Raw genomic sequence first — 27,110 nt, 5'->3', positions numbered from 1 at the left:
CTCTCAGTAGGCTGCTCTAGTGCTGCTGCATCGCGCAATGCCCGCTACTTTCTGTAGTTTGAGCACTCTGGCGCTAGAGCGACGAGCTATCTTAATGTCTGTGGTGCCTCCTTTGCACCATGGCTGGTAGCTCGGCCTATTTAGCTCGTAGCTGTACTGATGAGGCCTTTATGACCGAAACAGCTTGCTGTCTACAGCATTGGGTACATACATACATACATCTTGATCTTGATCCTGCTGCCAAGTCTGGCTATGCAGTCCCCGAAGGGACAGGTCAAATGGCACTAGTCACCCTGCCGCATCGGTGGCGTGTCCGGCCGCTAGTCGAGCGGAAGGTCCGGTGACATACACACATACATACATACATACATACATACATACATACATACATACATACATACAGGGACTGATTTAACCGGTATCGCATCGCAGTTTGCGACGCAAAACACAGTGTCTGCGATTCGAAGTTCGTAGTGAGTCGCGGTAAACTGCGACACAACATACATGTTAGCTAAGTATGGCCCTGGACATAGACTTGTAGTGCACGCGTAGCGCATGCACATGTGTAGCTTTACAGTGTGTGTGGCTGGTCTGGCGCCACGAGATGGCGCGCCATGCACTGTGAGTGTGACTAGATTAGACTGTGTGTGTGTGTGGTTGTCCAGCCTGCACTGCAGCACTGCAGGTAGATTTTACACCATACGCACGCGCGGGTCGCGGGACCATGGCCATATGTCACACTATCTCCGCACGCGCACCGCAGCACGTGCACTTGGAGTTGGAAACTAACTACTTACTTGAAGTGCAGCCCAGGAAGCAGGAGGCGAGTGTCGACAAGTACTTCACCTGCTTTTGAGATTTAGACCGCTTTGCTTCACTAGCAGTAGGCGTCTCGACCGTTCAGGACTTATCTTTGTAAAATTCTGCTAGCCTTATTGATGAAGCCTCTTCACTGCCGGCATGTCTGTGAAGCAAGGTACTGTGGACAAGTGGATTGTTGAATTTGATCCCAAAAAGAATGGATTCGCGCAGAGTCGAGTGGTGGAGCTGTGACCAAGATATTTTGCAAGATGTGCAAGGAGAAGGCGTCCTCGCTTCGTGGTTTGAGGAATTACAGCACGGCGTTTGTTGACAGTATAAGTGGAAGTGCACTGAAGACTGCATTGTCGACGGAAAAAAACTGCTATGCAAAATTGTTGCGTTGCTATGCAAACGTCGAGGTGTGTAGCAATTATTGCTATGCAATTTTTTTGAAGTAAATTAGTCCCTGACATACATACATACATGTACATACATACATACATACATACATACATGTCCATGCTACGCGCTACGCGCTATGATCCAAGCTTGCAGCCTATCTCAATCATATCTTCTGAAAATTGTAGTCAAGTTGCTGTCTGATGATCGGTTAAAACCGTGAAACTCAGAGTTACAGCAGAAACGCTTTTGATTCCTCTCAAGTGTATGTACATGTACATATAATTATACGCACAGTTTTGCCCTGGTTGCGATATTTTAATTAATGATGGTACGTGTATATGTACACACACAGGTACATGTGATTGCGTAACATTGTGTAATATGTGACTTTTTAAATACATCGTTATTTCATCAATGACGCCACCATAAAAGTGGAAAATACCATGGAAATTATGGAGAAAAAAATTACATATCCCGAAAAATTGAGGCAAATCCCGGGATTTTGTATTGAGGATCCCGAAAAGTTTGACACAGACACAGACACAGACACACACACAGACACACACACACACATACACACAAACACACAGACAGACAGACAGACAGACACACACACACACACAAACACACACAGACAGACAGACACACACACACAAACACACACACGCACACTAACCTGTCTTAACATGGAACGCTGATGTTCCCTCGGCACAATTGAGGACATGAGTTACACCAGCTGACTGCAGCCTCACCTTGTTGAGCGCAATCGACCTGCACGGCACAACCACATTGGATAACCACATTGGTACCACCAGCAGCACCAGTACCATCACCACCCCCACCCCCACAACCACCTGTCACATCCTTTATTGCTGAGCCCACAAATAATTGTGATACAGATTGTAAACCATTCGAGGTAAAAGAGGAAGCCATTAATAAAAAAATAAATAAAAAAGAAGAAAACGTTATTGTACCATGCCAGACGGCTATTATTAAGTCATGTACCAATTGTAGTACATGACGTAGTAGTCACGCACCTACAAAATACTTTGCAGGATAGTATTTAAATTGCCTAGCATGCCTACTAATCCGCAGAGCATGCCAATATTAAATAGGCCACCAACATATGAATAACGAAGACGGTTACATGGACAAAAGGCGACAACGGTCGAGAAAAGATGGGCCTATTCTCTTCCGCAAGTAAGACGCTCCGCAACCCCGGAGGCACGTGCTTGACCACCTCAACGTTCAGTGTGACAGTGTATACAGGCAGCAGCAGCAGTACAGGCCGAACATTTAACGGGGCGAAAATTTGTGTAGACTTGCAGTACAGTCAACTTTGCGTATAACGACACATGACATGGTGGGGCATCAGAAAAGTGTCCTTATTCGCGGAGTGTCCTTTTTATTATTATTACATGTATTACACCTTCAAGTGGCTAAAGATGAATCAGTGCCAATATAGATGAGGAGGGGACGTTTGCCAGCCATGGCGTAGAGGGAAAGTATAAGAAGTGTGGTGGTGCACCAATACCATGGTAAGTAACAGAGGAAAGGGAGCAGTACAGCCGACATGAGACGACCGAGACTAAACAGGTAAACTGACTATTGAAGTCTCATTATACTCAATCTGCGGACAGCATGCTGTTTCGTTCTTTGCGAACTCATCAGCGCAGCACAGAGGAAATGAGGCCGAACCTGATAGCAGTGGAAATAAAAATTTCCAATCACGTCTCATTATATGTATTTCAGTTAGATGGGACTTAGCTCTGGGCATGGAAATTCTGTCGTTATTCGCAAATCGTCGTTATATCCGCAGTCGTTATTAGCGAAGTCGACTGTACATGCTAAGCGCTGCACGTGCGAACCATACCGGTACTTATTTCGGGCAGTATGTTTATCGGGCTGAACTCGACTCCAACAGACGGAGTCAAAAGGATGAAGCAGGTTGTTATTTCGGGCATGTACCGTAAAGTACCCTTGATCCGCCCCCCCCCCCCCCCCCACCCCCACGCCATGTCGCTTCCCAGCTGCGTTTTTCAGCAGGGGGCGGGAATTAGATCAAGGCTGTCAAGTGCAGTACGATGTACAACAACGTAGAGGATCAGACTCGATGTACTGGATTGTGCACATTTTCATCCTGGATTGGCACGTATTGTGTACAGCAGTGCAAGCGTCGGTTCAACATCGTATTTAGTTGCATACGCCGAAATCGCTTCACAGGTACAAAATCGACAGGGGGCGGGAATTAGAGGGGGGCGGATCAACAGTACTTTACGGCACTTATTTACGGACATTTTACGGCAGGCTGAACCCCCTTCCATTCGGATGGACTTGGTTCCTTTTCAACATGCTGCATTATGTCATTCGACAGTTATGTGTGTGGTTTCAGACACCGTTTTAGGCTGTGTTTACATGAGAAATTTCAACCCGGGTCGAGTTCAGCCCGGGTTGAAAGTCTATACGATAGACAAAATAGGTGAGCGTTTACATGAAGACAGTTGACCCGGGTCAAATACTGATATGCCGCCAAAAGTCCACTTCTAGAGTCCTGTATGGTCACGTGAATCCGTTCGCGCGAAATTGCAGTGCTGTTCAAACCTGGCGCGAGTTACGCACAGAAGTACGTTTGTACGATTTTCTTGACCCGGGTTGATTTCAACCCTCCCCTTGGGGGGAGAGTTGAAATCAACCCGGGGAATGAAATTTCAACCCGGGTCAAGCGCAATGCGTCATGTAAACGCGCCATTCATTTCGTGTACATGGCGGGTTGAAATCTGACTCGGGTCGAACTCAACCCGGGTTGAAACGCCTCATGTAAACACAGCCTCGCTCATCAGATGCTATGTACTTCCAAAGTATACGCACTGTAAATCAACAAATATTCGGCGCATATTTATTTTCGGCCTGGTCATATTTGGCCGAAAATCTGTTATCGCCGAAAGTTTGTTTTGCAAGGTTCAGTGGATACAGGCAGCAACAGAACAGGCCGACAATTTAATGCGGCCGAAATGTGTTTTAGCCCTTCGCACGCGTGTGTGTGTATATTTTATATGCACGTGCACATACGTCTGCGCCTGTACTATGTGTGTGCACGTATGCACGCGTGCGCGTACGCACAAGCTTTAATAGCCACTGCACTGGCACGAACTGTTTCCCCATCTTTCTGCAGAAAACTTACGCTTCTCCTATGAGGATTCCAGGGTGCACTTCATCGTACGCTCTGCCGGGCATCATAACAAAGCCTCCCTCGCTACTCATCAAATCTTGAAGCTCCTCAACGCTGGGTGGATCAGCTGGCGTAGCCATGGCTTAACCGGTTCAGGAGAGTCAGCGTGGTCACCCGCTTCTGCTCAAGAGCTTATGCTGTCTGTATATTAGAGAAATTTATTCTCGAAGTATCTGGGGATGTTTGGTGAATCACACTGGCCGGATGGAGAGGATGCAGTAGCTTTGTACCAGCGCCAGAACGAACGTAGGATTGTCTTCACTCACGTGGCAACAAGACTACAGTCATATTAGTTTTGATAAACTGCTTATTATGCTCCTTTCGTCAATGTCACAATGATCGGTTCCGGTGCTATTTCAAAGCAGAAAGCAGAAATATCAGGTTTGAAGATTTGAATGCCAGTGCATGTCTTGTCGACGACTTGTGTCATGTTTATGACTCATTTTAGCAGTTTCAGTGACTCATATTCTGCGATACTAGTAGTATTCGTGTCACGTGTTACAATCTCAGGACTTCCAGAGTTGGACTTCGAGACCGAGTTCGAGTGCGTCGATCTACGGAACAGCCAACTGCTGAGTGCTAGATGACTTCGAGTTCGACTCAGAGTGCGTGTTTTCGCTGGCCGTTCTTCGTGAACGACTCGAGACGAGAGTTACGGAGACCACCTTGCTGAACTCTGACTGCCTGAGCAAGCAAGCGGAGAGCAAGTCCGGACCTAGAACTGGTGGAAGGTAATTTATTTTTCTCATCAAGTAATTAGTCACCGCGAGCCAGCCCGCTGTACTGGCGGTACGCTGCTTCACAAACCACGATGATACGTCGTTGTAGGCTGTAGCCGCAAGAATGCCATGATTGCTGCAGTGATGGATTTTATTATTATTAGATCGTCTCACACTCACAGACTCAGCTGACGGTTGAGTTGATCGACTGTTGGGTGTTGTGCGCACGAGTCGGTGCATTCAGACGTTCCACAACAAGGGCCGCTACGGCCTAGTAGTATGGGTATTGCAGGTGCCCCCCCCCCCCCCCCACACACACACACACACACGCTAGCCGTCGGTAGATGATGCTGGAAAAATAATTGGCAGATTCTGCACGAAAGGCAGTGAAATTGGCAGAACCGCACAAACCTTGAATTCTGCTCCATTTCTTTATCCACGGACAGTGTCCCAAGCATGCACGAAGCATACCAGAGAGAGTACCATTTTCTGCAACTTTGTCTGCCAGAATTATCCGCCAAGGGCTACCGCACACAAGCGCCAATCACTGGTAGTCAAACTCTAGCCTAGGCTTGCTATCATCGCAGCCATCACGATAATAATTATGATAATAATAATTATGCATGAAGTTGATTCACGTGGCTCCAACAAGGAGCACATGCTTCTTGCCGAACTTGACACTTGGCTGACTCACGACTACCATCCGGAGCACACGAGGATCAAGTCGCACCTCTCAATATTTATGCCTTCGCTGTTTGCATTACGCAGAGCTGACTGACTTGTCAGTTTGACTCACTCTGGCAAGGATTAGGTACGTCCATGCGGGCCTCGTTTAAATCTGGCGTTGGCGTTTTTTCATTCACGGCTACCAGGCCCGGCTGGCCTCATTTTCTCTGCGCTGCGCTGGTGAGTCCACAAAGGACGAAGCAGTTCTGTCCGCAGATTGAGTAGCCATCATAATATGAATATCATGTAGCGATTATGCATTGCACATCGCTCATTCCTACCACACACCTAACTGCAGGTCTCTTTGTGGTCAATGAACTCAGGTTTTGATTGGTCCGGGCATACCCTAGCCTTTCATACAGTTTGTGTATGATAGTGGGTACATATACACATGACCTCCTCGGCAGTAAACACACGTTGGTGACCTAAAAGTTGGTCCGGCCATGGCCTGACCAACCGGACCGGTTCCACTGGGCCTCACATGGCTTATGTATCTGTGCATGCTTGTGTGTGCATATGCAGGCGCGTGCCCCGTATGGGTTCCTGGGTGCCCGGAACCCCCCCGCCCCCCACCTTTTTCGCTCCAAATGCAGGATTTTGCTTCATTTTTTGAAAAATGTCCCCGGGGGACGGCCCCCGGAACCCCCCCCCCCCCCCCCCATTGAAGGGCACTGGTGCACACGCCTGCATATGTGGGGCTGCGCATGGGTGCATCTGCGTCCGCGTGTGAGGTACCAGAGTGTGTGCATGTGCCTGAGATGGTACAGTTGGGCTTGGTGAAATCCGACCCAAAAAGCACATCTGGCGCCCCCAACTTGCACGGCCCTGACACCCTGGAAGTGGTAGGAATGCGGCGGGACGTACAGCCATGGTAACAGATAGAACCGTGTCTAACACCCATTCGGTTCAGATGATCGCAAGACCGGGGCTCTACCAACCGTGGATGGTTGCTGTAAGGTCACTGTGTTCCGAACACAGTGGTCCTCAACCTTGTTACATGCTGTCAACCAACCCCAAGCACAGTCATGTGCAGTTATCGGAATTGATCCACGGCGCCGGCTTTGGGTTGGAGTTCAGTGGGTGCAACTGTACTTGTGTAGGCATCATGTATGTGTTTTACATGTAGATGATTGTAGGTGATTGCGTGTGCGGGCGTGTATTTTGTATTGTACGTGTATTTGTATATGCGTGTGTGCATGTGCGTGTGTGCGCGTGCGTTTGTGCGTGCACGCGAGCAGGCGTGCGTGTGCCGCTTCAGTGAGGATTATCAATGACGTCATTTCGAGCATCGGCCGTCGTGGGCCTGCTGATGCACCTTTGCGCCTTGCAATGCCACCACTGTAACGTGGCCAAGCCACAACATGATGATACGTGGACACGACACGGCACACACAGCAGCCGCACAACTGCAGCAACACCAGCTCCCAGCTGGAGCATCTTGGACCAGGTGAATGTTACCACAATATTGGAGACTGCCACCTCGCCTATGTCCTCCAATACGGGTATAGTCGTTGCTGCAGTCGTGTCACAAGCAATGCCGTCCGCTGGTGGTAATGGCGGTGGCGAGCGACAAGATGCGGCCGTGACGTTTGCACAGCGTCTCGTGATCCTGCCGACGGGTCAGTCCGGGGAGACGGCGGCGAGCTTTGCGAACGTGACGAGTTTCTGTGACACACACGGCGACTGCAGCACGGTCGCCTGGTGTCTGTATCCTGCCAATGGCGACGGCGGTGAGGGGGCAAAGGGGGAGCGCCTTCGCATCACCTTCCTGTCGGCCGGTGGTGGCAAGGTGACGCGCGTGTGGTTCTCCGAGCTAGAGGTAACCACCGCCGCTAGCGCATCATCATCCACACCGATGCCGGTGTGGGCGAACAGTGGATCAGTGTCGGATACGTATGACATCATGTACTACGCGGCTACCGGCGACTGCGCCACGTACGCGTTCACGTACGGCCGCACGCGTCCCACGAGCCCGGTCGCGAGGGAGGTGCGCGAGGACGTGCTCATCGACGTCATCGGCAACGCGCCGACCGTCGTCCAGAACGTCCTGTGCACCGTTGCCGTGCCGATGACGCCTGGCGTCACCGTGGCAACACCGGACTGCCTGACGACCAACGACAGTGTCGGCATGGCGGCCTGGCTGATCTCCTGCTGGTCGCATCCCAGTCAGTTTGCCTTTCAGCCGCTGTCGGCGTCGTCGGCAGCGGGGAGCAAACGCACACTAGCGTTCACGCACACCAAGAACACGCGCGCCAACGACTGGGCTGACCTGGATGAGCCCATGGGCTGGTCACTGCTGGATGTGGGGACAAGGAAAGTAACGCGCGGTGGTTTCTCCATCGATGACGGCCGCCTTCGCTTTCAGCCCACCTGGTCGCATTCCGGTGAGCGACTTGCGTTTGTCACGTTGGCCGAGCCTTCCACTGCCTGGCTGTGGTCCCAAGTTTGGAACATCTGCTTTGCCTCGGCGGATCTGCCGACGATGGCTTACTGCGATACGGTGGGTTCGCCGGACCAGGAGCCGAACCTGATCGGGTTTGTCCTCGACGACGAATACATCTTGTACACAGAGCAGCATAGCACAGCCGTCACACTCAACATGTGGTCGGTGGATGCCAAGACGCACAAGGAGCTGCGCGTCCAGCATGCCACCGAAGCCGACCCGCTCGGGGTGCTCCGTGTGATCAGCGCCGTCAGCTTGCCGTCGGGGTCTCCGCAATCCGCATCGTACATCACACTGGTCGGCGAGGCACTCGACTCCCCGCCGGAGGTGTACTTCGGCGAGTTGGACGCCAAGACCGCGGTCGTCACCGTACGGCCATTGAGCAACTTCAACGCCGCCGCCCGTGCAAAGCCGCTGAACGTGCACACCGACGTGATCGCCTGGCCGTCAGGCAATCTCAGCGTCGAGGCACTCCTCGTCTCGCCTGCCAGCGGCGCGGAGGGGAAACCCCTGGTGGCGTTCGCCCACCCGGGCCCGAATATGGCGCACGCCGAGACGTACCTGGGTTGGGGCGGCGTGGGTGCCCGGTATCCCGTAGCAACGCTGGCCGAAATGGGCTACTCGGTCTTGCTGCCGAATATTCGCGGCTCGGCCGGCTACGGTGCGAAGTTCCGCACTTCCATCTACCGCGACTGGGGAGGAGAGGACCTGGATGATCTTCTATCGGGTGAGTCGGAAACTGGAGTGCGTTTGTTCGTTGTACATGATCAACGGCACTGATAACACAGTGAAACTGGTCTAAGGCGACCGCTCAAGGGGCCTTCAAAATGTGGTCTCTGTTACCAGATGGTCTCCGTATCCACGGTCATTAGACTGGAAATAGCATCCCTTGGTCCTAGTTGCAGTGGTCTTCTAGGACAGGTGGTCACCTGATGCACACGGTTGCCATGACAGGTTGTATTGTATCCACTGCCATCTCTTAGTGTACATGCGGTGTAGTCCACCCAGAACAGGATTCTGGACTTCAAACCGAATTAGTATGGGATAACAAACCCCATTCCAATTTCGCCGGAGATCGATTTTTTGACCAACGCAGCCAATGTTTTGGGAGAGAACGAGCGGGGGAGGGCACAGATGACTGTCCACACCAACGCATACCTGCTGGTCAAAACTGCTGCCGTCATGCAAAGGGATTTGTCCTGAGTTTGTTCCTGTTCTTTAAAGGGGAAGTTAATTAAGCCTAAAATCAAATTTCACCAGTTGTAGTCTTTGGGGTTCTGAGTCGAATGGTCTTGGTCCGAGGAAGCTGAGACGCTCCCTTTCTCCTTTATTCCCAATCGAACTCTCGCACTTCCACCGGAACTGGGTGACTGCGCCCTACTAGATGGGGATTTGTATGCAAAATGTCACTAAAAGCGCAATTTCGTTCTTATAAAAGCCCGGACGACCGCGATTGGCCCACATGTTTTAGTCTTTTGGCCGCTGAGTCGACTGGTTTTGGTGCGAAAAGGCTACGGTGCAGCGTTCGGCCCTCATTCCCAATCGAACATGGTTGAACAAGCGGTCACGTGCTCCTGCGTACACCAGTCGCCTGGTCAACGCACCAGCAGGCGGCAACTTTCACACCAAGGTTCAACTGAAAGGTTCAACTCGAGTGACAGAAACTCGCCCAAACATGCTGTAAGTTGTAGCCTGCAGGCACGGTGACCGGGTGACTGGTATACGCACAAGCACGTGACCGCTTGTTCAGCCATGTTCGATTGGGAATAAGGGCCGAACACTACACCGCAGCCTTTTCGGACCAAAACCAGTCGACTCAGCGTCCAGAAGACTACAACATATGGGCCAATCGCGGTCATCCGGGCTTTTATAAGAACGAAATGGCGCTTTTTTTGCACCAATGACTGTTCGCACCAACACACAACTTCTTGCCCAAGCTCACGGCTTGATTTGTCCCGGATTTGTTCACGGTTCTTCTATACAATCCTGTAGGTCTGGTGGAAGTGCAGGATCTGCGCAATAAACAACCCCCGTTCCAATTCTACCGGAGATTGGTTTTAGACCAATATGGTCACTTTGTGAGGAGGGGCACTGCTGACTGTCCACACCGATACACAACTCTCCTCCTTGTGTCTACGGTTTATTCTGAATTCCTTCATGTTCTTATACACTGGTCTAGTAGAAGTGCTGAGTCTGCGCAATCAACAAACACCATGCCAATTCTTAGACCAACATGGTCACGTTTTTTTTGGGGGGGGGGGGGGGGCACTGCTAACTGTTCACGCCATTACAAAAACTGCTTGCCAAAACTGCTGTCGTCATGCCTACGACTTGTGCTGAACTATAAATTCGTGTTCCTATACAGGTCTAGTGAAAGTGCAGAAAATACGCAACATGTCGTCTAGACAATTTTTGTGAGAGGAAAAAAAAGGGGAGGAGGTGTTCGCATCAATACAATGACAATACGATGACTGTTCGCGCCAACGCACAACTTCGTGCCAAAACTCACGTCTTGATTCGTCCCGGATTTGTTCGTGTTCCCGTACAGGTCTAGTTGAAGTGCATAAGCTTTTCAACACGAGCACGTCCAGCGTTCACGTGTTTGGCTGGAGCTACGGCGGATTCCTGTCGGCCATGGCTCTCACGCACGCCAGCGAGCGCTTCCCCGGCCTGCGCCTGGCCTCGGTCTGCATCGGCGGCGGTATCGTGGACCTGATCAGCCACACGGGCACCGCCGACATCGGCAAGATACTGAGTAACACCTACGGAGGCTACTACTGGGACACGCCGGCAACCGTTGCCGATAGCAACAGTGCTGCTTCGTCCTCGGCGTCTCTAATGCACTTGTACCAGCGGAGCTCTGCCATGTTTAGCATCGTGAATGCCACCGGTAAGTGCGCCGAAACAATGTACAGTGAAACCTGTGTGCTCAAGGGACCTTACAAATTAGCGTGGTTTCATATCCAGGGTCATTGGACTCTAAGTAGCATCCCTTGGTTAATAGGGAGGTTCCGGAGTACGATTTTTCGTGCCAAAATCCGTGGAGGCTCTACGGATTTTTTATACGTCGTTTTCGAGCAGTGAAAAGTTCCGGGGTACGGAACTTATGTGTTTGCCGTCATTGCCTAGGTTACGATCGCAAACACGTCACATTCCCGCGCTATGCCTTTTTATTTTGAAAATTTGTACCGAAATCAAAACTTCCCGCGAAAAATCGATGTTTCTCGTACCAAATTTGTACGCGAAAAATCTTTCTGCACCCGATGACGCCAAATCTCCATACGAAGCATGGTTCGTATGAAAGCCAGTCTACACGGATTCTCGTGCCGAAAAATCGTATGGAGCACGCCTGGAAAAAATCCGTAGCGCCCATACGGATTTTGGCACGGAAAATCGTACCCCGGAACCTCTCTAATGGCTAATGGTTCATGTAAGTAACATGCCTTAGTTAATGCTACCGTAGCGTGCTGCAAAACTGCACAGCGGCGAAACAACTTTACAGTAGGGGTGAAACGGTTCGGGTAAGGAACCGGTTTTGGAACCGCCAGCTGAAAAGAATCGGGTACCCGTTCCGTCAAATTTCGAACCGAAACTCGAAAAATCTCGTTCTTGTACAAATACATGTACACGTCAAGTCCACTCAAGATTTTAAATGTCTTACCTCACGATCCCCACTCTTCCAAAGAGTTCTCTGGTCTATCTTCTTCGCAATTGGACTCTCCGATGTCGACATGTCTCATTCTTGCTCGTAAAAATGTTTTTTTTTTTTTAAATTGTCGCGAACGCATTTTGTAGGTCTGGAGAAAAAAGTGCATGGAACCGATACCCGAACCGTGGGAAACAATGCTGGCATTCGGGTACCCGAACATGAAAAACATGGAACCGTTTCACCCCTACTTTACTGTGAAACCTGTGTAAGCTCACCCGCTCAAGGGGGGGGGGCACCATACTGGTTTCCATATCCAGTTTTTTTTTACTGAAAGTAACATCCCTTGGTCCTAGTCTCAGTGGACCTCTTGTCGCCTTATCAGAGTGATTGCCTTGCCAGGTTTCACTGTGGCATATTCACGCCACCACACCGCAGTGATTGGGCGAGGACAGCGGGGAAGAGAAACGATTGACGGCATCCGGGTATCCGTCCCGGGGTCCCAAGTGCATTTACCCCTGCCCCCAGTCAAGGTAATACAAATGCACGCATGCATGTACACACACACACACACACACACACACACACACACACACACACACACACACACACACACACACACACGCGTGCATGCACGCAGAATGACCTTTTCAGCTTTTTTACTACCAGTGAAGAAAAACGGCCAATGTCGCAACATCTTTATTACTAGTAAAACCTGCTAAAACCGTTGCCTGTTCTCTTCCGTTTTGCCTGCAGCTCCTACACTCCTCCACCATGGAGCGCATGATCCACGCGTGCCGATTCTACAGGCATTCCAGCTACACTACGCGCTGCAGGCCAGAGGCGTGGAGACGCGCATGCTGGTCTATCCGGGTAGCGGTCACATTCCCGGCGACGCCGAGCAGCTTCTGAGCATCTGGAACAGCACGATTGAGTGGATTGTGAGGCACGACACCTCCGACACGTAATTGATCCTTGCCAGGCTGCGTGCCTGCTTGTGTGAAGTCGACCAGGTGAAACTCGACACTTGTAACTACATACAACCAGCCACATGAGAACAATCATGTTGATTTGTGGGATTTTTGGTCATGCCCTTCAATTCTACATGTACATGTATGTTTCTCGTCATATGGATATAATCCTGTGCAAAAAATGGATATAATCCTGTGCAAAAATTGATATAATCCTGTGCAAAAATGGATATAATCCGGTGCAAAAATGGATATAATCCTGTGCAAAAATGGATATAATCCTGTGCAAAAAATGGATATAATCCTGTGCAAAAATGGATATAATCCGGTGCAAAAATGGATATAATCCGGTGCAAAAAATGGATATAATCCGGTACAAAAATGGATATAATCCGGTGCAAAAATGGATATAATCCTGTGCAAAAAACAGTGGAATCAAGATGGATCAAAACATAGAAATTTCTTATAATACAGACATGGACCGGCATACATGATTTCAATGATGACTTTCTAAAATATTATCACCTAGTCACTAGACCTTGCAAGGTAATGCTCGAAAATAGGCAGATTCTTCTCGAAAAGCAGTTGAAAAAACCCCAGAACAATGCAAAGCTTCTGGCGGGCAATTCCTCTAATTCTGCTTTTCTCCCTAATCCCCAATACTAGCATAACAAACCTGCACGAAGCATACTAGGAAAACCAAAATTTTATTCCGCTGGTTTTCGGACGCCTTCATCCGCCAAGAGGTACTTTGCAGGACCAGGGTGGTTTAGTGCAGCTCGAAAGAGTGCCACGTGAGCCCAAGGTGCAGAGTGGCGTCTCTGTCAAATCCTACAATACAGTTGAACATCGATTATCCGACCAACTCTGCCTCTGGGCAGCGGGCTCCGGGGAGGTGTTCGGGTAATGAAAATGTTCCAGATAAGGAAAATCTCACCACAGGCCGATACCTGTGTTCAGTATTATCACAGACTTCACAGTACCCGCAACAACAGTCGTTTTCACGTTAGTTTTGGAAGTTTTGGAAGTTGTTGACTGTCCAGCCTGTGCACAGTGGCACATGCAACAAGTGCGCACTGCTGCAAGTTCTGCTAAGTAGAGGATATAACCCGAGTCAGAGGGTTATACCGGCTGAATATAAATCCCGACTGCGATAGCAGGAGGGATTTATATGAGGGTACGGTATAACCCGACTACGAGGGTCATATCCTACTTATGCCAGGTACCCCTACGCATTTCCAGAACAACGAACCTATTTGGAGATCTCGTACATCATGCGGTACATGAACATCTTCTGATGGTTATCAGTTGTCAGTTGATAGAATGGTCGAGCAAGGTCAGAAGGAGATTCCTCCGTGGATGTTTGGCATAAGATTTCCTTTCAGTTCCAGTGCATATTGTAGCATCTTCATGATCTTGTCTTGAGTCGTGAGCGGTGCGGAAGGCGACTGAATTGCTGCGGTGCTGGAGTTTGTCGTTGAATCAAACTACCGTCACTAGTTAGATTACAGCTTGGACTCTTTGGGAGTAAGTGTTACTATAATTATGGTACAGTGCTGATTTTCACATGCGGCATCTCATAATCAGTTTTGCTTGCAAGTAGATGCATTTGCATACACTGTTTTGTATCACATTTCAATCCAATCTATTGTAGCCTTTTCCAATCGGGTTGAAGTACATGTACACTGGTATTATAAACTTATTTACGAAGGAGACAGTCTGTTGATGATCTTCAACTCTTCGAAGTACAATGTACATTGCTGACCCATTCGGGATACTTCGTGGTTATTCGACGTTCTTTATCCTCAGATTCAGTATAATAGAATACTCTGTAGACGAATTCCAGGTCATTCTTCTTTTCCATTGTGTACTGTTCCTCGTCAGTGTGCCGTTCTGTGTGGAGTGTACACGTGCATGTTGTGTCCGTTGTGTCTGTATGTATGGTCCGTGCGCTGGAGTACTGCCGCCGTACAAGTTCACTGCCTTTCAGGCAGTGAACATGTACGGTGGCAGTGCCCTAGCGTACGTACCGTGCACCGGGATTTATATTCTATATAAATCCCGCGCGGGATTTATATTGGCCAATATAACCATGGCTAGACGAGCGCTGATTGGCTGAAAACAGGCCCTCCGTACCGTACCATGGTATAAGTAGAGGATATAACCCGAGTCAGAGGGTTATACCGGCGGAATATAAATCCCGACTGCGATAGCAGGAGGGATTTATATGAGGGTACGGTATAACCCGACTACGAGGGTCATATCCTACTTATGCCAGGTACCCCTACGCATTTCCAGAACAACGAACCTATTTGGAGATCTCCTACATCATGCAGTACATGAACATCTTCTGATGGTTATCAGTTGTCAATTGAAAGAATGGTCGAGCAAGGTCAGAAGGAGATTCCTCCGTGGATGTTTGGCATAAGATTTCCTTTCAGTTCCAGTGCATATTGTAGCATCTTCATGATCTTGTCTTGAGTCGTGAGCGGTGCGGAAGGCGACTGAATTGCTGCGGTGCTGGAGTTTGTCGTTGAATCAAACTACCGTCACTAGTTAGATTACAGCTTGGACTCTTTGGGAGTAAGTGTTACTATAATTATGGTACAGTGCTGATTTTCACATGCGGCATCTCATAATCAGTTTTGCTTGCAAGTAGATGCATTTGCATACACTGTTTTGTATCACATTTCAATCCAATCTATTGTAGCCTTTTCCAATCGGGTTGAAGTACATGTACACTGGTATTATAACCTTATTTACGAAGGAGACAGTCTGTTGATGATCTTCAACTCTTCGAAGTACAATGTACATTGCTGACCCATTCGGGATACTTCGTGGTTATTCGACGTTCTTTATCCTCAGATTCAGTATAATAGAATACTCTGTAGACGAATTCCAGGTCATTCTTCTTTTCCATTGTGTACTGTTCCTCGTCAGTGTGCCGTTCTGTGTGGAGTGTACACGTGCATGTTGTGTCCGTTGTGTCTGTATGTATGGTCCGTGCGCTGGAGTACTGCCGCCGTACAAGTTCACTGCCTTTCAGGCAGTGAACATGTACGGTGGCAGTGCCCTAGCGTACGTACCGTGCACCGGGATTTATATTCTATATAAATCCCGCGCGGGATTTATATTGGCCAATATAACCATGGCTAGACGAGCGCTGATTGGCTGAAAACAGGCCCTCCGTACCGTACCATGGTATAATAACTTTTCGTGCAAGCTCCGGCACGAAAATGCATACCTTGTCCCTGAGCCACGTGCGGTTCGACAACCCATTCCAGTCGGATAATCGATGTTCAACTGTGTAATGTTTTTTCAATAATCAGGACCATGCTAACCCCCCCCCCCCGATAAGTTGTGCCCACTTGTAATTTGTATTAATATTATTATTGTAAGGTGTCAGGGCAGCATCAGTTGGCTCTCTTCAGAAGATTTCAAGATGGGCAGTATTATAGCTTTGACTTTAATATAGAGGTGTTTTATAGAGGACATTTCAGTGTTTTGACAGCTTCCTAGAATAATTATGATTTTGAGTGTTCATGCATTATCCAGAGTGTTGTAATGGATGCAGATGATGATAGAGCTGGCAGGGAAAGTACTAGTAATAGAAGTGCCCGGTATGCTGAACAAGTAGAAAGATACCATGAATAGAATATTCATGATCTGTGGTTGATTGAGCAGCACTGCCACAGGTTGGCACATCTAAGTTAGTTTGGGGCTACCAGAGAGCAGTCAGTCGGCTTAGACAGGTTCCACTGCACGTGGTCCAGCCTCCAGTGCTTCAAACAATTACACCATTGTCAGCTGTCAAGGAGCAGAGTTCCAGCTAAGATGGCATGCAGCACTCTACTACTGTAAAAGCCATAATAATTATTATAACGAAGTGCTAACTCTAACGAGTTAACGAGGAGAAATCTGTCGTTAAAATAGAAATTGTTATACTGTACAGAAATCGATACATAATTATACTGTCCTATTGTGCGTTGAGAATGAGTGAGAATCGTTACCTTTGGTACACTGAAACTGAGGGCTGAAACGATCATTCATTAACTCCTAACGATCAACCAATATCATTAACGATCGATATATTGGTTTTATCGATTCTTGTCGGCTCTACTCATGTACCTTGAACACCAGTTTACGAAGAAAGTCCAAGATACTCATGCTACTTTGGAATTTTGTGGCACCGCACTGTTGACATCTGTAGACATCTGGCTGGTTTTATCAACATGAACTAGAGAATTTCATGTTGTTTCCAGAGCGAAGAATCTTTTTATCACCCTTTGGAAACTGCTTTCATCTCCGACTTGAAAAAAAAGAACTGAAAAGACAAAGTCTTCTCTCCCGATCTTTTTCAAAACCACTTATCATTTTTTCTGTGCTTGAAAGTACATGATAGCACTCGAATTTTAATATCGGATGGAGTGCATGGGCTAGAACACTGTCACTGATATGCATGCATAAAAATCGTTAGCACTCGCTTGGAACACTAACGATTATCGATTGCACTGTTAACGATCGATATCCGAGTTATCGATATAATTGTTTCAGCCCTAGTTAAACTAGTCAATTTTGGGAAATCGTTATATATGCGCCTCGTTAGAATAATGGCTTTTACAGTAGTCTGTACGCACTGTGCATACAAGAATGGAAAGAAAGTGCCTGAGCCACACACATGCACCTACGAGCCATCCTCACCCCTGCCCTTCACCCCCCCCCCCACACACACACACACATGCACCACCACCCCCCCCCTCCCCCCCCCCCCACACACATATACATGCGCACAAATGAATAAACCACGTCTTGGTGACGTGCAAGTTGTACCGGTACAGTAGAAGTGGCATACTCATGTGTGTAGATAACACGTTGCTCTCTGTATGTAGATCTACATGGTTGTACACATATTAAGTGATATTACTGGTACCTGATAGTATGATTGTTCTCGCACGACGCAAGTCAGCAGTAGGGCATGAGCACAGCTTGCAACTTCGTCAAAGCAGATATTTCTATATCGGGGCTAGTTGCAATTATTTCCACGTGTATATACAGTGAGGCACAAGTACGAGGCTCGGTTACCAGGGGGATTTCGGGCTGCCTGCATGAAAAAATAAAATCAACTTCTCTCTCACACGGCATTGAAGAATTATTATTACGCCGCCTACGAAATATCTGAGGAATACTGCAGACAACGATTTTAGTGATATTTAGTTTACTGCTGTCATGTGTCTATCGTTACACTTAGTCATTGCACTCACACCGCTCAAGGCGATAGTTCGTTTGCATGGCAACGTTCAAACACTGTGCGGTCGTCACGGCCTTGCCTGGTTGTCCTTGGAGGTAGCCGGGTTGACGTGGACTCCGGGACTAGCCTCGTTACGCTTCGTTACACTTACACCGATCAAGGCAAGAGTTCGTTTGCATGGTAACGTTCAAACTGTCATGGCGCCGCCTTGGCGTTGCGTATCTGCGCCTGGTTGACCTTGAAGGTGGCCGGCCGGGTTGACCGATCAAGAGTTCGTTTCCACGACCCAAAGTTCGAACGGTCGTCACGGCGCCGCGGCGGCCCTGGCCTTGCGCACCTGCGCCTGGTTGTCTTTGAAGGTGGCCGGGTTGACGTTCACGCGCCGTGTCGGCTCGCCCGCCTCGCCCCTCGCCGTGACAACGGTGCTCTCGGTGGCCGCAGCGCCGCATGGGCCCGATACGGGCATGCGCGCGCACTCGTCGAAGCCCTGAAAGCAGCAGCGGCAGTTGTGCTGGTCCTGCGGCGCAGCGCCGTACCCGCTGTGCTGCCCACGGCAACCCGCGTTGCTGCCGATGCCTCCAGCGCCGGCGGCATGGCGACCACCACCACCGCCGCCGCCGCGGCTTACCGACTGCTCACTGCAGTAGGTCTCGCCGGGCAGGCGGCGCATGCGCGGGCCCACGCCCGGTGGGTTGTCCACCCAGTTCCAGCAGCCACAGCGCCGGCACGGCTGGTCGTACTTGGGCATAGAGCGGTGATTGGTCCACACGTGGCCACAGGTCTTGCACGTGAACTTCCCGTAGCCGATCGTGTTCTGGTGCGGCACCGCCTGGAAGCTCACTCGGCAGCGCCTGCAGCGGCTGATGCTGCGGCCAGGCGGCAAGAATCGCCACCAGAGCTCCTGGCAGTCCTGGCAACCGAACTGGAACCACTGGCGGTCCTCTCTGGCCTGCTGCTGCGCTTCAAACGCTTTCAGGTTGTCGGTGGTTAGTGGCACGCTGGTCAATGTGGGTGGCTTCGGGTGTTTGCCCGCCGCTGCGCTCTCGACGTCAGTTGCAGCCCTACTGCTTCCAGCCACGCTACCCTGATAACCACTCGTATCATCGGTGTCCGACGAACGATTTGCAGCCGCTGCAGCAGCCCCCAGCGTGGGCCGCGACGCAGCCTGCTTCTTCTTCTGCTGCTGCTGCTGGTGGTGTTTTTGCTGCTGCTTTGGGTTTGAAACGCTTTTCTGCTGTTGTTGCTTGCCACTCCCAGCGCGCGCTGTAGCGGCAGTGCTCGGCACAGTTGGAGTCGTCGACGCCGAAGCGACTGAACGCTCCGTGCCCGACGGTTTCTTGGTAGAGGACTCCGGAGCCCTGGTCACTGTTTTGCCGGACGTGTCACCAGTCGCACTGGCCGTCGTCGTCGTCGTCGCGGTCGAACTCTTCGCTGGCTCCGCCGTTGCTGCCGCTGGTGCTGCCGCCGGTGCCTCGGTGTTGGATTGGCCAGGTTTCGCAGCCGGCGCTTTGCTAGGCGCCTTACTGTCCGATTCATCAGTCTTTACCGCAGCTGGCGTCTCGCTGTCCGATTGATCGATGTTTACCGCAGCCGCCGGTTTGCTCTCGGATTCAGCAGTCTTCGCCGCCGCCGCCGCCGGCTTAGTGTCGGATTCAGCAGTTGTCCCCGCCGCCGGTTTGTCATTGGATGGTCCTGCCTTCTCCGACGCACACTCTGAGTCTGGTTCAGGTGCTTTTGCCGACGGAATTGGCTCGGCTGATGATTGCTGGGGCTGGTCCGCGTCCGGTGTGGTGCTCGATTCGCTGGTCGACTCCTCGCTGCCAGAGTTGCTGCCGGAGTTACTGCTGTCGCTACTGGCGCTACTTCCGCTGCTGTTTGCACAGGCACTGCTGCTGCTGGCGTCGCTGCTGCTGCTGATCGAGGCACTCGCAACCATTCTATTGTCGGCGGTGGACGAACCCTTGGTATCTGTATCCGCTTCCTGCGCTGCTTCCTCGGCCTTCGCCCGTTCCTCTTCAGCTCGCATTTTCGCTTGGTAGGCTGCAAATTTCTTCCTGTGGCTGCCGCGGCCCGTCTTTTTCACGCTGTCGGTCGGTCGGCTTGAGCGATCCACCTGAACCGGCTCCAAAGACTCCATTATGCCTGGCCACGAAACTGCTAATCACAACGACAAAACCACTCACACCAACGGATATGAAAATAGTGCGATATGGTATTACAACGGTGTTATCTCTGATTTTCACCAATCCGAAAGAGAGATCAATGAATGAACGAATTGAAAGTCCATGCAGGGGGAGACGCCGACAGACAACACGATCACTTTGCTGGATTCTGAAAGCCCAACAACGCGCAGCCACTCTTTTGTTATAACCAACTTCACCGGGAGGAGGTGGTTCGCTCCCAACTTGTCTGGGCAGTCTGGCCAGACAGGCGCATGCGGTGTTGGTGCATTGGGACAGACAATCAGCGGCGGTGAAAACCCTCAGCAAGGCGAAATGGGATTATCAGCGGCGAGCTCGTGTGACCATAATAATATCATGCAGCCCAAATGTACAGTGTATGATCCGGGTATTGTAGTTAGCGCTATACATTGTAGTATCACGACACGATCGATGTCAACAAAAGGTAGTGGACTCACTTGTACTAGTAGTAGTACTGTAGTACCTGTAGTAGTCCAGTATGGAAAGAGGAAAAGGCTCTCCCCCATCTAAGCTTTCAGAGCTGCCATGTACAATCCGCATGGAGGTGTAGAGCCCATGCAGAGATCAGTAAGACTGGGGTGACTGATAAGTGAACAATGCAGGCCAGCAGACAGCCTGTTCGGCAGCGTCTTTGCTGTGGGTTGAGGTGTCCGCTCAGCCGCTTGGTGGAACATGCCAGGCCAGACACCAACGACCTGCACTTGTACTCGACTCGTATTCTCAAGTCAAGTGTGTAGGCTTGGAGCAGCGCTGAGATGACAGCAGTAAAAATAATTCAACGATCACATGTCCGATCAGTGCTTGGATCAGAGTGGTTGCCTGCCATGCCTAGCGCCTGTCTTGGCTTTATCGAAGTCAGTTCGTGGACATGTCCCTCACCCGTACTCGGCTTGTATGTGAGCAGGTGGACTTGTGTTGTTGTGCATTTCACAGTATGATGTATGTGTAATGCATACAAAGGCAGTCGTGTCCCATGTAAATGTACTTGTATGCAAATGTTTTGGTCCAAAGCAGAACGGTTGGACAGCCTGGTAGTGGTAATAGGGCAGCTGATGGTACCTGTAGCTGCGGGTCATACATTATTATAACGTTCGGTTAGGTGATACAGATTGTAAAACAGTAAGTTAAGTACTGGGGCATTTTACAACGCAAACGTCCACAGCAGATGTGCACCTGTGATTATTGTTGTCATAGTGTGACAGCTGCAGGTTCGTTCGGCCTCTTCATTCGGCCTCTCAGCAGCTTGCTGTAATACACTTACCAGGAACTTAGCACAGCAGCACCTCATTTCGCCAAGACGCGCAAAACTGCTAATGAGTTTCGTCTTTTCTTTATAGTGGTCCCGGGAACCGCACTGCATGCGCCACTACAAGCTGCGTTGGGCCATGGGCTATGGGCATGGCTAGCCCTCGGCGGGTATTGCTCGAACAAATTGGCAGATTCTGCTCGAAACGCAGAGTCATACAAATAATAACCTTATGACAGGCCCTTCCTCGAATTCTGCTCCATTTCTTTATCCAAATACCAAACATGCAGGAAACATAATTAGAAAAAACCAAATTCTGCCAATGTTTCTGCCGGCATTATCGACCAAGGGCTACCACCATGCGCACAGCTGCTTTCTCAGCGGCTCCCGTTTTCAAGCTGTTATTTGACATGGTTAGCATTTTCCGTTAACGCTAAATCCAACGACACTCGTACCCAGGCCCCATAATACCGTCGGTTTGGTATCGTTTCGGCGATAGAAGGCTCAGTTTACCGAGAGAGGGAAACGGTAAGATTCCAACTACAATTGTAGGGTGAGGTCACAAGCCGAACGTTGTGTCAGAAGCCGAAAAGCGAATCATGTATTGAAAACACACGAAAAAACGGTACAGGCCGACGGTCCGAGTGAGGTTGAACGGTAACATGCTAACCATGGCTATTGTTGCTACTGTGGTATGGTGGACACCGGTAACTCTCAACTCTACTACACAGTACACGCTAACAGACAGTGCTCTTGTTGCAAGACAGCACAACTACACGTACAATCTACAAAATAGCGAGAATTCCCAGTTCGCACAGAGTGCTCAACACCTCAAGGATGGAGAAATGCCACGGCAAAAGCAGAAAAGAACAGAGACAAGTCTAGCCGGTCCAGTGTCTCTGTTCTCCTCTGCCTTTGTGTATGATGCAAGTGTATTGAAATAGGAAACGAGTCGTATGCAGTGTTGTGCTGGATGAAATCTGAGCCGAGGTGAATATCTGGCGCCCTGGACTTGTTTGGCCCTTGACGCCTTGGAAGGGGCATGCCGCGGAATGTGCTTGAGCGTGCTCAGTCACTGCTCATGCACAAAATCAATGTATTCTCGGAGAATGTATCCTGCAAAGCTCTTGCAGCACTTCCTACTCCTTTTGTTGTCACTCTATTTTGTCTTTGTTTCTTTCATTACCCCCTTGTTTTGTAGGGAAGTGCACAATCATACTTCAGTAGTATTAAAAACCAAGCGCTGGCTCCCACGTAGGGAGCAACACACAATGCCCAAGTATCGCTGAAGTCGCATCAGCCTCTTCTTCACACCGGCTTTAGCCGGGAGTAATCCAAATCCGAGGTATTGACTGAAAAAGAACGCACATGCCAGGTCAACCAGAGAGGCTGTTATAAAAAAATCAATGCACAGCGGCACAGGGGGCCGGGGCAGCTGACAATCCCCCTTTTTATCATACTGCAGTTTCAACTTTTTTTAATTATATAAGTCATGTCCACACAAATATCTTTGCAAATGAAAAAGTATGTAACATGTTCAAGTACAAAATGTATAACCAAGAGTACATAACCCCCCAGAGTGTGCAACTCCCACATACCCTGTTGTCCCGACAGAATTTCAAGTTGACGTCATTATTTATGACGCAATGCTCCTTGCAGCAGTGATTTACAACATGTGTACGGGTGTCAACGCATCACACGTTTTTCTTTGCAATAATTTGTACAGGATCGATCGGCTTCGGTCAACCACAGGTTCCGGATTCGTCTGATAATCCGTGTACAGTGCGCATTGCATCATCAAAATGACGTCAACTTGAAATTCTGTCGGGACAGCACCCATAGTGGAGTTGCACACTCTGGGGGGTTATGTACTCTTGGTATAATACGGGCCTAACTACTGTACTAACGACGTGTCGTTTCACTGTACAGAGGAAATCTGATAAGACACGGCCCCATGCCATGGTCAGCAGGAAAGTGTACGAGATACATCTGATCGCAATATACTTCAGTATGGATCAATGCACCCGTGCTTCGGACAATACGTCCTATAGTATGTCATATCAGAGAACGTGACCAGTGAGGTTTACGGTACATGGCACACGGCGCTAGCGTTGCACTTTCGTCAAATAATTGCAACTATCGCACCTAGGCAGTGGTTGGTGTATGGATGGCATTGTACTACATGTACTAGAGATGCCAGACACCTGCACATGTACAATAGTGTACATTTAGGGCTCAGAGATTGTGAGTGAGAGAGCTTGAGGCCCTCTGTCCCCAGCCTCAGAGTGACCTAGTCTCCACTTTCTCCCTCTTTCTTTCTTTCTTTCTTTCTTTCTTTCATTCTCTCTCTCTCTCTCTCGCTCTCTCGCTCTCTCTCTCTCTCAGTAGAAGGTAACTGTTACCTTCTACTTCTCTCTCTCTCTCTTCTTTTTTTCTCTCTCTCTCTCTCTCTCTCTCTCTCTCTCTCTCTCTCTCTCTCTCTCTCTCTCTCTCTCTCTCTCTCTCTCTCTCTCTCTCTCTCTCTCTCTCTCTCTCTCTCTCTCTCTCTCTCTCTCTCTCTCTCTCTCTCTCTCTCTCTCTCTCTCTCTCTCTCTCTCTCTCTCTCTCTCTCTCTCTCTCTCTCTCTCTCTCTCTCTCTCTCTCTCTCTCTCTCTCTCTCTCTCTCTCTCTCTCTCTCTCTCTCTCTCTCTCTCTCTCTCTCTCTCTCTCTCTCTCTCTCTCTCTCTCTCTCTCTCTCTCTCTCTCTCTCTCTCTCTCTCTCTCTCTCTCTCTCTCTCTCTCTCTCAGAGCGTGAACCTCTGTGAGTCTGATACCAAACTCACACTTTCTGTCGGTAGAGCCAAGGGAGATGCTCATGCCTCAACGACAAGGCTTTCTCCTAAATCCTATCATCAAATCTATATCGTGCCCTAAGGCAAAACCAGTTAGTTGTTGGATTTCTGACAGATAAGATACAGGGCAGGGCAAGTCTGGCGATATCATAGCAGGTAGTCGACGAGTCACAACATGACGAAAATCTGAACCTGATCAGGACCTGTGACGCTATACGCTGTATACGATGAATGCTGAATACAGAAGCCATACTTGTACATGGTTAAACAGGAGAAGGACAGAATGGCAAGAGTTACGATTTACTGTCCACTAACGTAAGCAGATCATAACACAGTCAGCGAGTCAGGTCGTTGAATGTCTCAGTACTCCCTGTCAGTTGTGTGCCTTTTTGTCACACTCGCTGACTTTTATCTGGTCACGTTGGTGGACAGTTAGTCATGACTCATACCATTTCGTCTTTCTCTTGTTTATCCTTGACATACATACTCGTACATGTACATGTACATGTATGTAGTGCATTGTTTTTTGTTTTTGTTTCTATTATCACATTGCACATACCTACGGAAGAAGGGGAGACAAAACGAAGACAAAACAAAAAACAACAACAATGGGTCAGTGTGGGCGCTACATGAGCTGCGCTGGTGAGATGCAGTGCCAGTGGACTCCCCCGACCAAGGGTCTCGGGATCGGCGTACACAGCAAGCACCAGGGGGGGGGGGAGAGGAATGGCGGAGAGAGAGAGAGAGAGAGAGAGAGAGAGAGAGAGAGAGAGAGAGAGAGAGAGAGAGTCGCTGACTTTTCTATTGTTCCTGCAGGGCTAGGACCAGGGAGACAATCATGACCCAGCAATGAACTAGCTTAGCTGCAAGACTAGCGTTGTATGCTGCGTTGGCCACATCATTACCTGTACTAGGCTGTAGCGTGAATCAGAGTCGCTCATGGAGTTGTGCTAAATGGACGTTGAGAGCCAGTAGGTAATATTCACAACGCTGTCACCTCCAACAACTAGTCGCATATCCGCGTGAGGGACAATACGACTTGCGACTTCCGCGGTATTAGTGAAAAAGGTTTTCAAACAGCAAGCAAACAACAACCAGAATTTGTAAATTCAAATGTTACCTGCACTGCTCCAGATAGGCGAAGGTAGGGTGGGCAGTTTCGTAAAGGGTATAAATACGTGCTGGATTTCTACAGTGTAAATTGAACGGAAAGGTCGAAGTAGCTTTAGGGTCCTCGCACCTCATCTCTCGTCGGTAGATTCACTCCTATCCTTCTAATAGCTATCCTACAAAGACATTGCAACACATTATAAAGTCCGATGGTGATCCAAGGAAGAAATTGTAACATGGAATTATGTGGGCACAAGTTATGCGATCGAGTTCACCAACTGGATCGTTGGGTTCCCTGTAAGAAGGCGATGACGCCTGTTGGGACTTCCCTAGTAAAATAAGAATAAAAAAAAAACTGAACCAGATTTTGAACAGTCAGACGTGCACAATCTAGCACAAAACTGACAAAGAGTACTGAGACATTCCACGGCATAAACGTCAGCTTGAGCACTGCTCGATAGCGCTAACCAACGGCCTTCCAACTTGGAAGGTTTATGGATATTTAATAGTGCTAATTCCAAAGAGGCGAAGGTAACTTGTGCCCACATTTTTCTATGTTAAAACATTATAATTCCATGTACTAGTGCACAGACAGAACAACAATCATGACCATTCATTTGAGGGAAACGTGCAAACTGGAAAAGTCTAAAGAAAATAATGACTGTCACCACCGTGGCAGGATTCGAACCAGGGATCTTCGACTACTGTATGGCCAGCGATCCTCTAACCACTAAGCTATGGTGTAGTCGTCATCCAAGCAGCGACCGTTCAACATGTTCTTCAGACTTCGATATGCAATTTCGTTCCGCTTGTGGCCCATGTCATTTTTGACATTTTTTTATTGATGAAAAGAACAGCAGAGTAGTGTAGACGACCATGCATGCATGGGCTGGTGACTTCAGAAGTAATAATTACTGAGTTACATGTAGTTCAGGTAGTTCCCCGTCGAGCACTAAAACCGTTAAAGCGGATCGGGCCCATGCAGTAGGCATTGGCGGATAATGCTCGAAAAAGTGGCAGACTCTGCTCGAAAAGCAGTGAAATTAGCAGAACCATACAAACCTTATGGCGGGCAATTCCTCGAATTCTGCTCCATTTCTTTATCCACATACCAAACATGCATGAAACTTACCAGAAAAAGTGCCGAATGCTGCGGATAATGCCGGTGTAACATAGTACAGCCCCCCCCCCCCCCGAATGTGTCTCCCGGGGGCCGGGGGGACAAATTCTGGGGGGGGGGGGGGGGGGGAGGGGGGACTGTACTATGTTACACCGGCATTTATATCCGCATATGCCTACCATGCAGCCACTGGCTCTGTGGCCCGTGTGGGTGCCGAACAAGCTGTTACAGTGTATGGGGGCGTTCGAATTGTCTTCATCAACTGTTCGAACAAATTAAAAAAAAAAGATTAGTTGTGTGCCAATAGAACGGTTTCTATCTTTTTAGAGTTTTTCAGTATTGCCATGGTGATCATGACGTCCAATCACATCGACCATCTCGACGTACACGACATTTACATGCAGCTATTCCAAACTC

The 27,110-nt window shown here is 49.2% G+C and overlaps 3 protein-coding genes across 3 annotated transcripts in view; 1 reads left to right on the top strand and 2 right to left on the bottom strand.

The window, feature by feature from the left end:
- LOC135820902 (dual specificity protein phosphatase 3-like) overlaps positions 1-4,809 on the bottom strand; it is a 10,997-nt gene extending 6,188 nt beyond the window's left edge. Inside the window, exons 1-2 of the mRNA XM_065333953.1 lie at positions 4,385-4,809; positions 1,880-1,974 (exon numbers count right to left, since the gene is read on the bottom strand). Coding sequence (XP_065190025.1) covers positions 1,880-1,974; positions 4,385-4,512 — 223 coding nt within the window. The 5' untranslated portion in view covers positions 4,513-4,809. The remainder of the gene's footprint in view (positions 1-1,879; positions 1,975-4,384) is intronic.
- A 170-nt stretch (positions 4,810-4,979) lies between these two features.
- On the top strand, positions 4,980-14,787 carry LOC135820901 (dipeptidyl-peptidase 5-like). Its single transcript, XM_065333952.1, has 4 exons — positions 4,980-5,163; positions 7,116-9,047; positions 10,869-11,210; positions 12,723-14,787. The coding sequence occupies exons 2-4, from the start codon at positions 7,148-7,150 to the stop codon at positions 12,932-12,934; spliced, it is 2,454 nt and encodes an 817-aa protein (XP_065190024.1). The 5' UTR covers positions 4,980-5,163; positions 7,116-7,147; the 3' UTR covers positions 12,935-14,787.
- Positions 14,788-17,746: 2,959 nt separating this feature from the next.
- LOC135820900 (uncharacterized) lies at positions 17,747-20,664 on the bottom strand. The gene has a single exon (XM_065333951.1). It carries the CDS (start codon positions 20,320-20,322, stop codon positions 18,490-18,492), a length of 1,833 nt encoding a protein of 610 aa, XP_065190023.1. The 5' UTR covers positions 20,323-20,664; the 3' UTR covers positions 17,747-18,489.
- Positions 20,665-27,110: the final 6,446 nt, after the last annotated feature.

This window comes from Sycon ciliatum, chromosome 7 (genome assembly GCF_964019385.1).
Source record: "Sycon ciliatum chromosome 7, ocSycCili1.1, whole genome shotgun sequence".
NCBI lineage: Eukaryota > Metazoa > Porifera > Calcarea > Leucosolenida > Sycettidae > Sycon > Sycon ciliatum.
This window is presented reverse-complemented; position numbering and strand designations above follow the sequence as displayed.

Excerpts from the sequence above, each read along its gene's own strand:
- LOC135820900 (XM_065333951.1), bottom strand. The coding sequence starts at position 20,322 with ATGGAGTCTTTGGAGCCGGTTCAGGTGGATCGCTCAAGCCGACCGACC.
- LOC135820901 (XM_065333952.1), top strand. The coding sequence starts at position 7,148 with ATGACGTCATTTCGAGCATCGGCCGTCGTGGGCCTGCTGATGCACCTT. Across the intron at positions 9,048-10,868 it reads CCTGGATGATCTTCTATCGG|GTCTAGTTGAAGTGCATAAG; the intron begins GTGAGTCGGAAA and ends GTTCCCGTACAG. Across the intron at positions 11,211-12,722 it reads TAGCATCGTGAATGCCACCG|CTCCTACACTCCTCCACCAT; the intron begins GTAAGTGCGCCG and ends TTTTGCCTGCAG.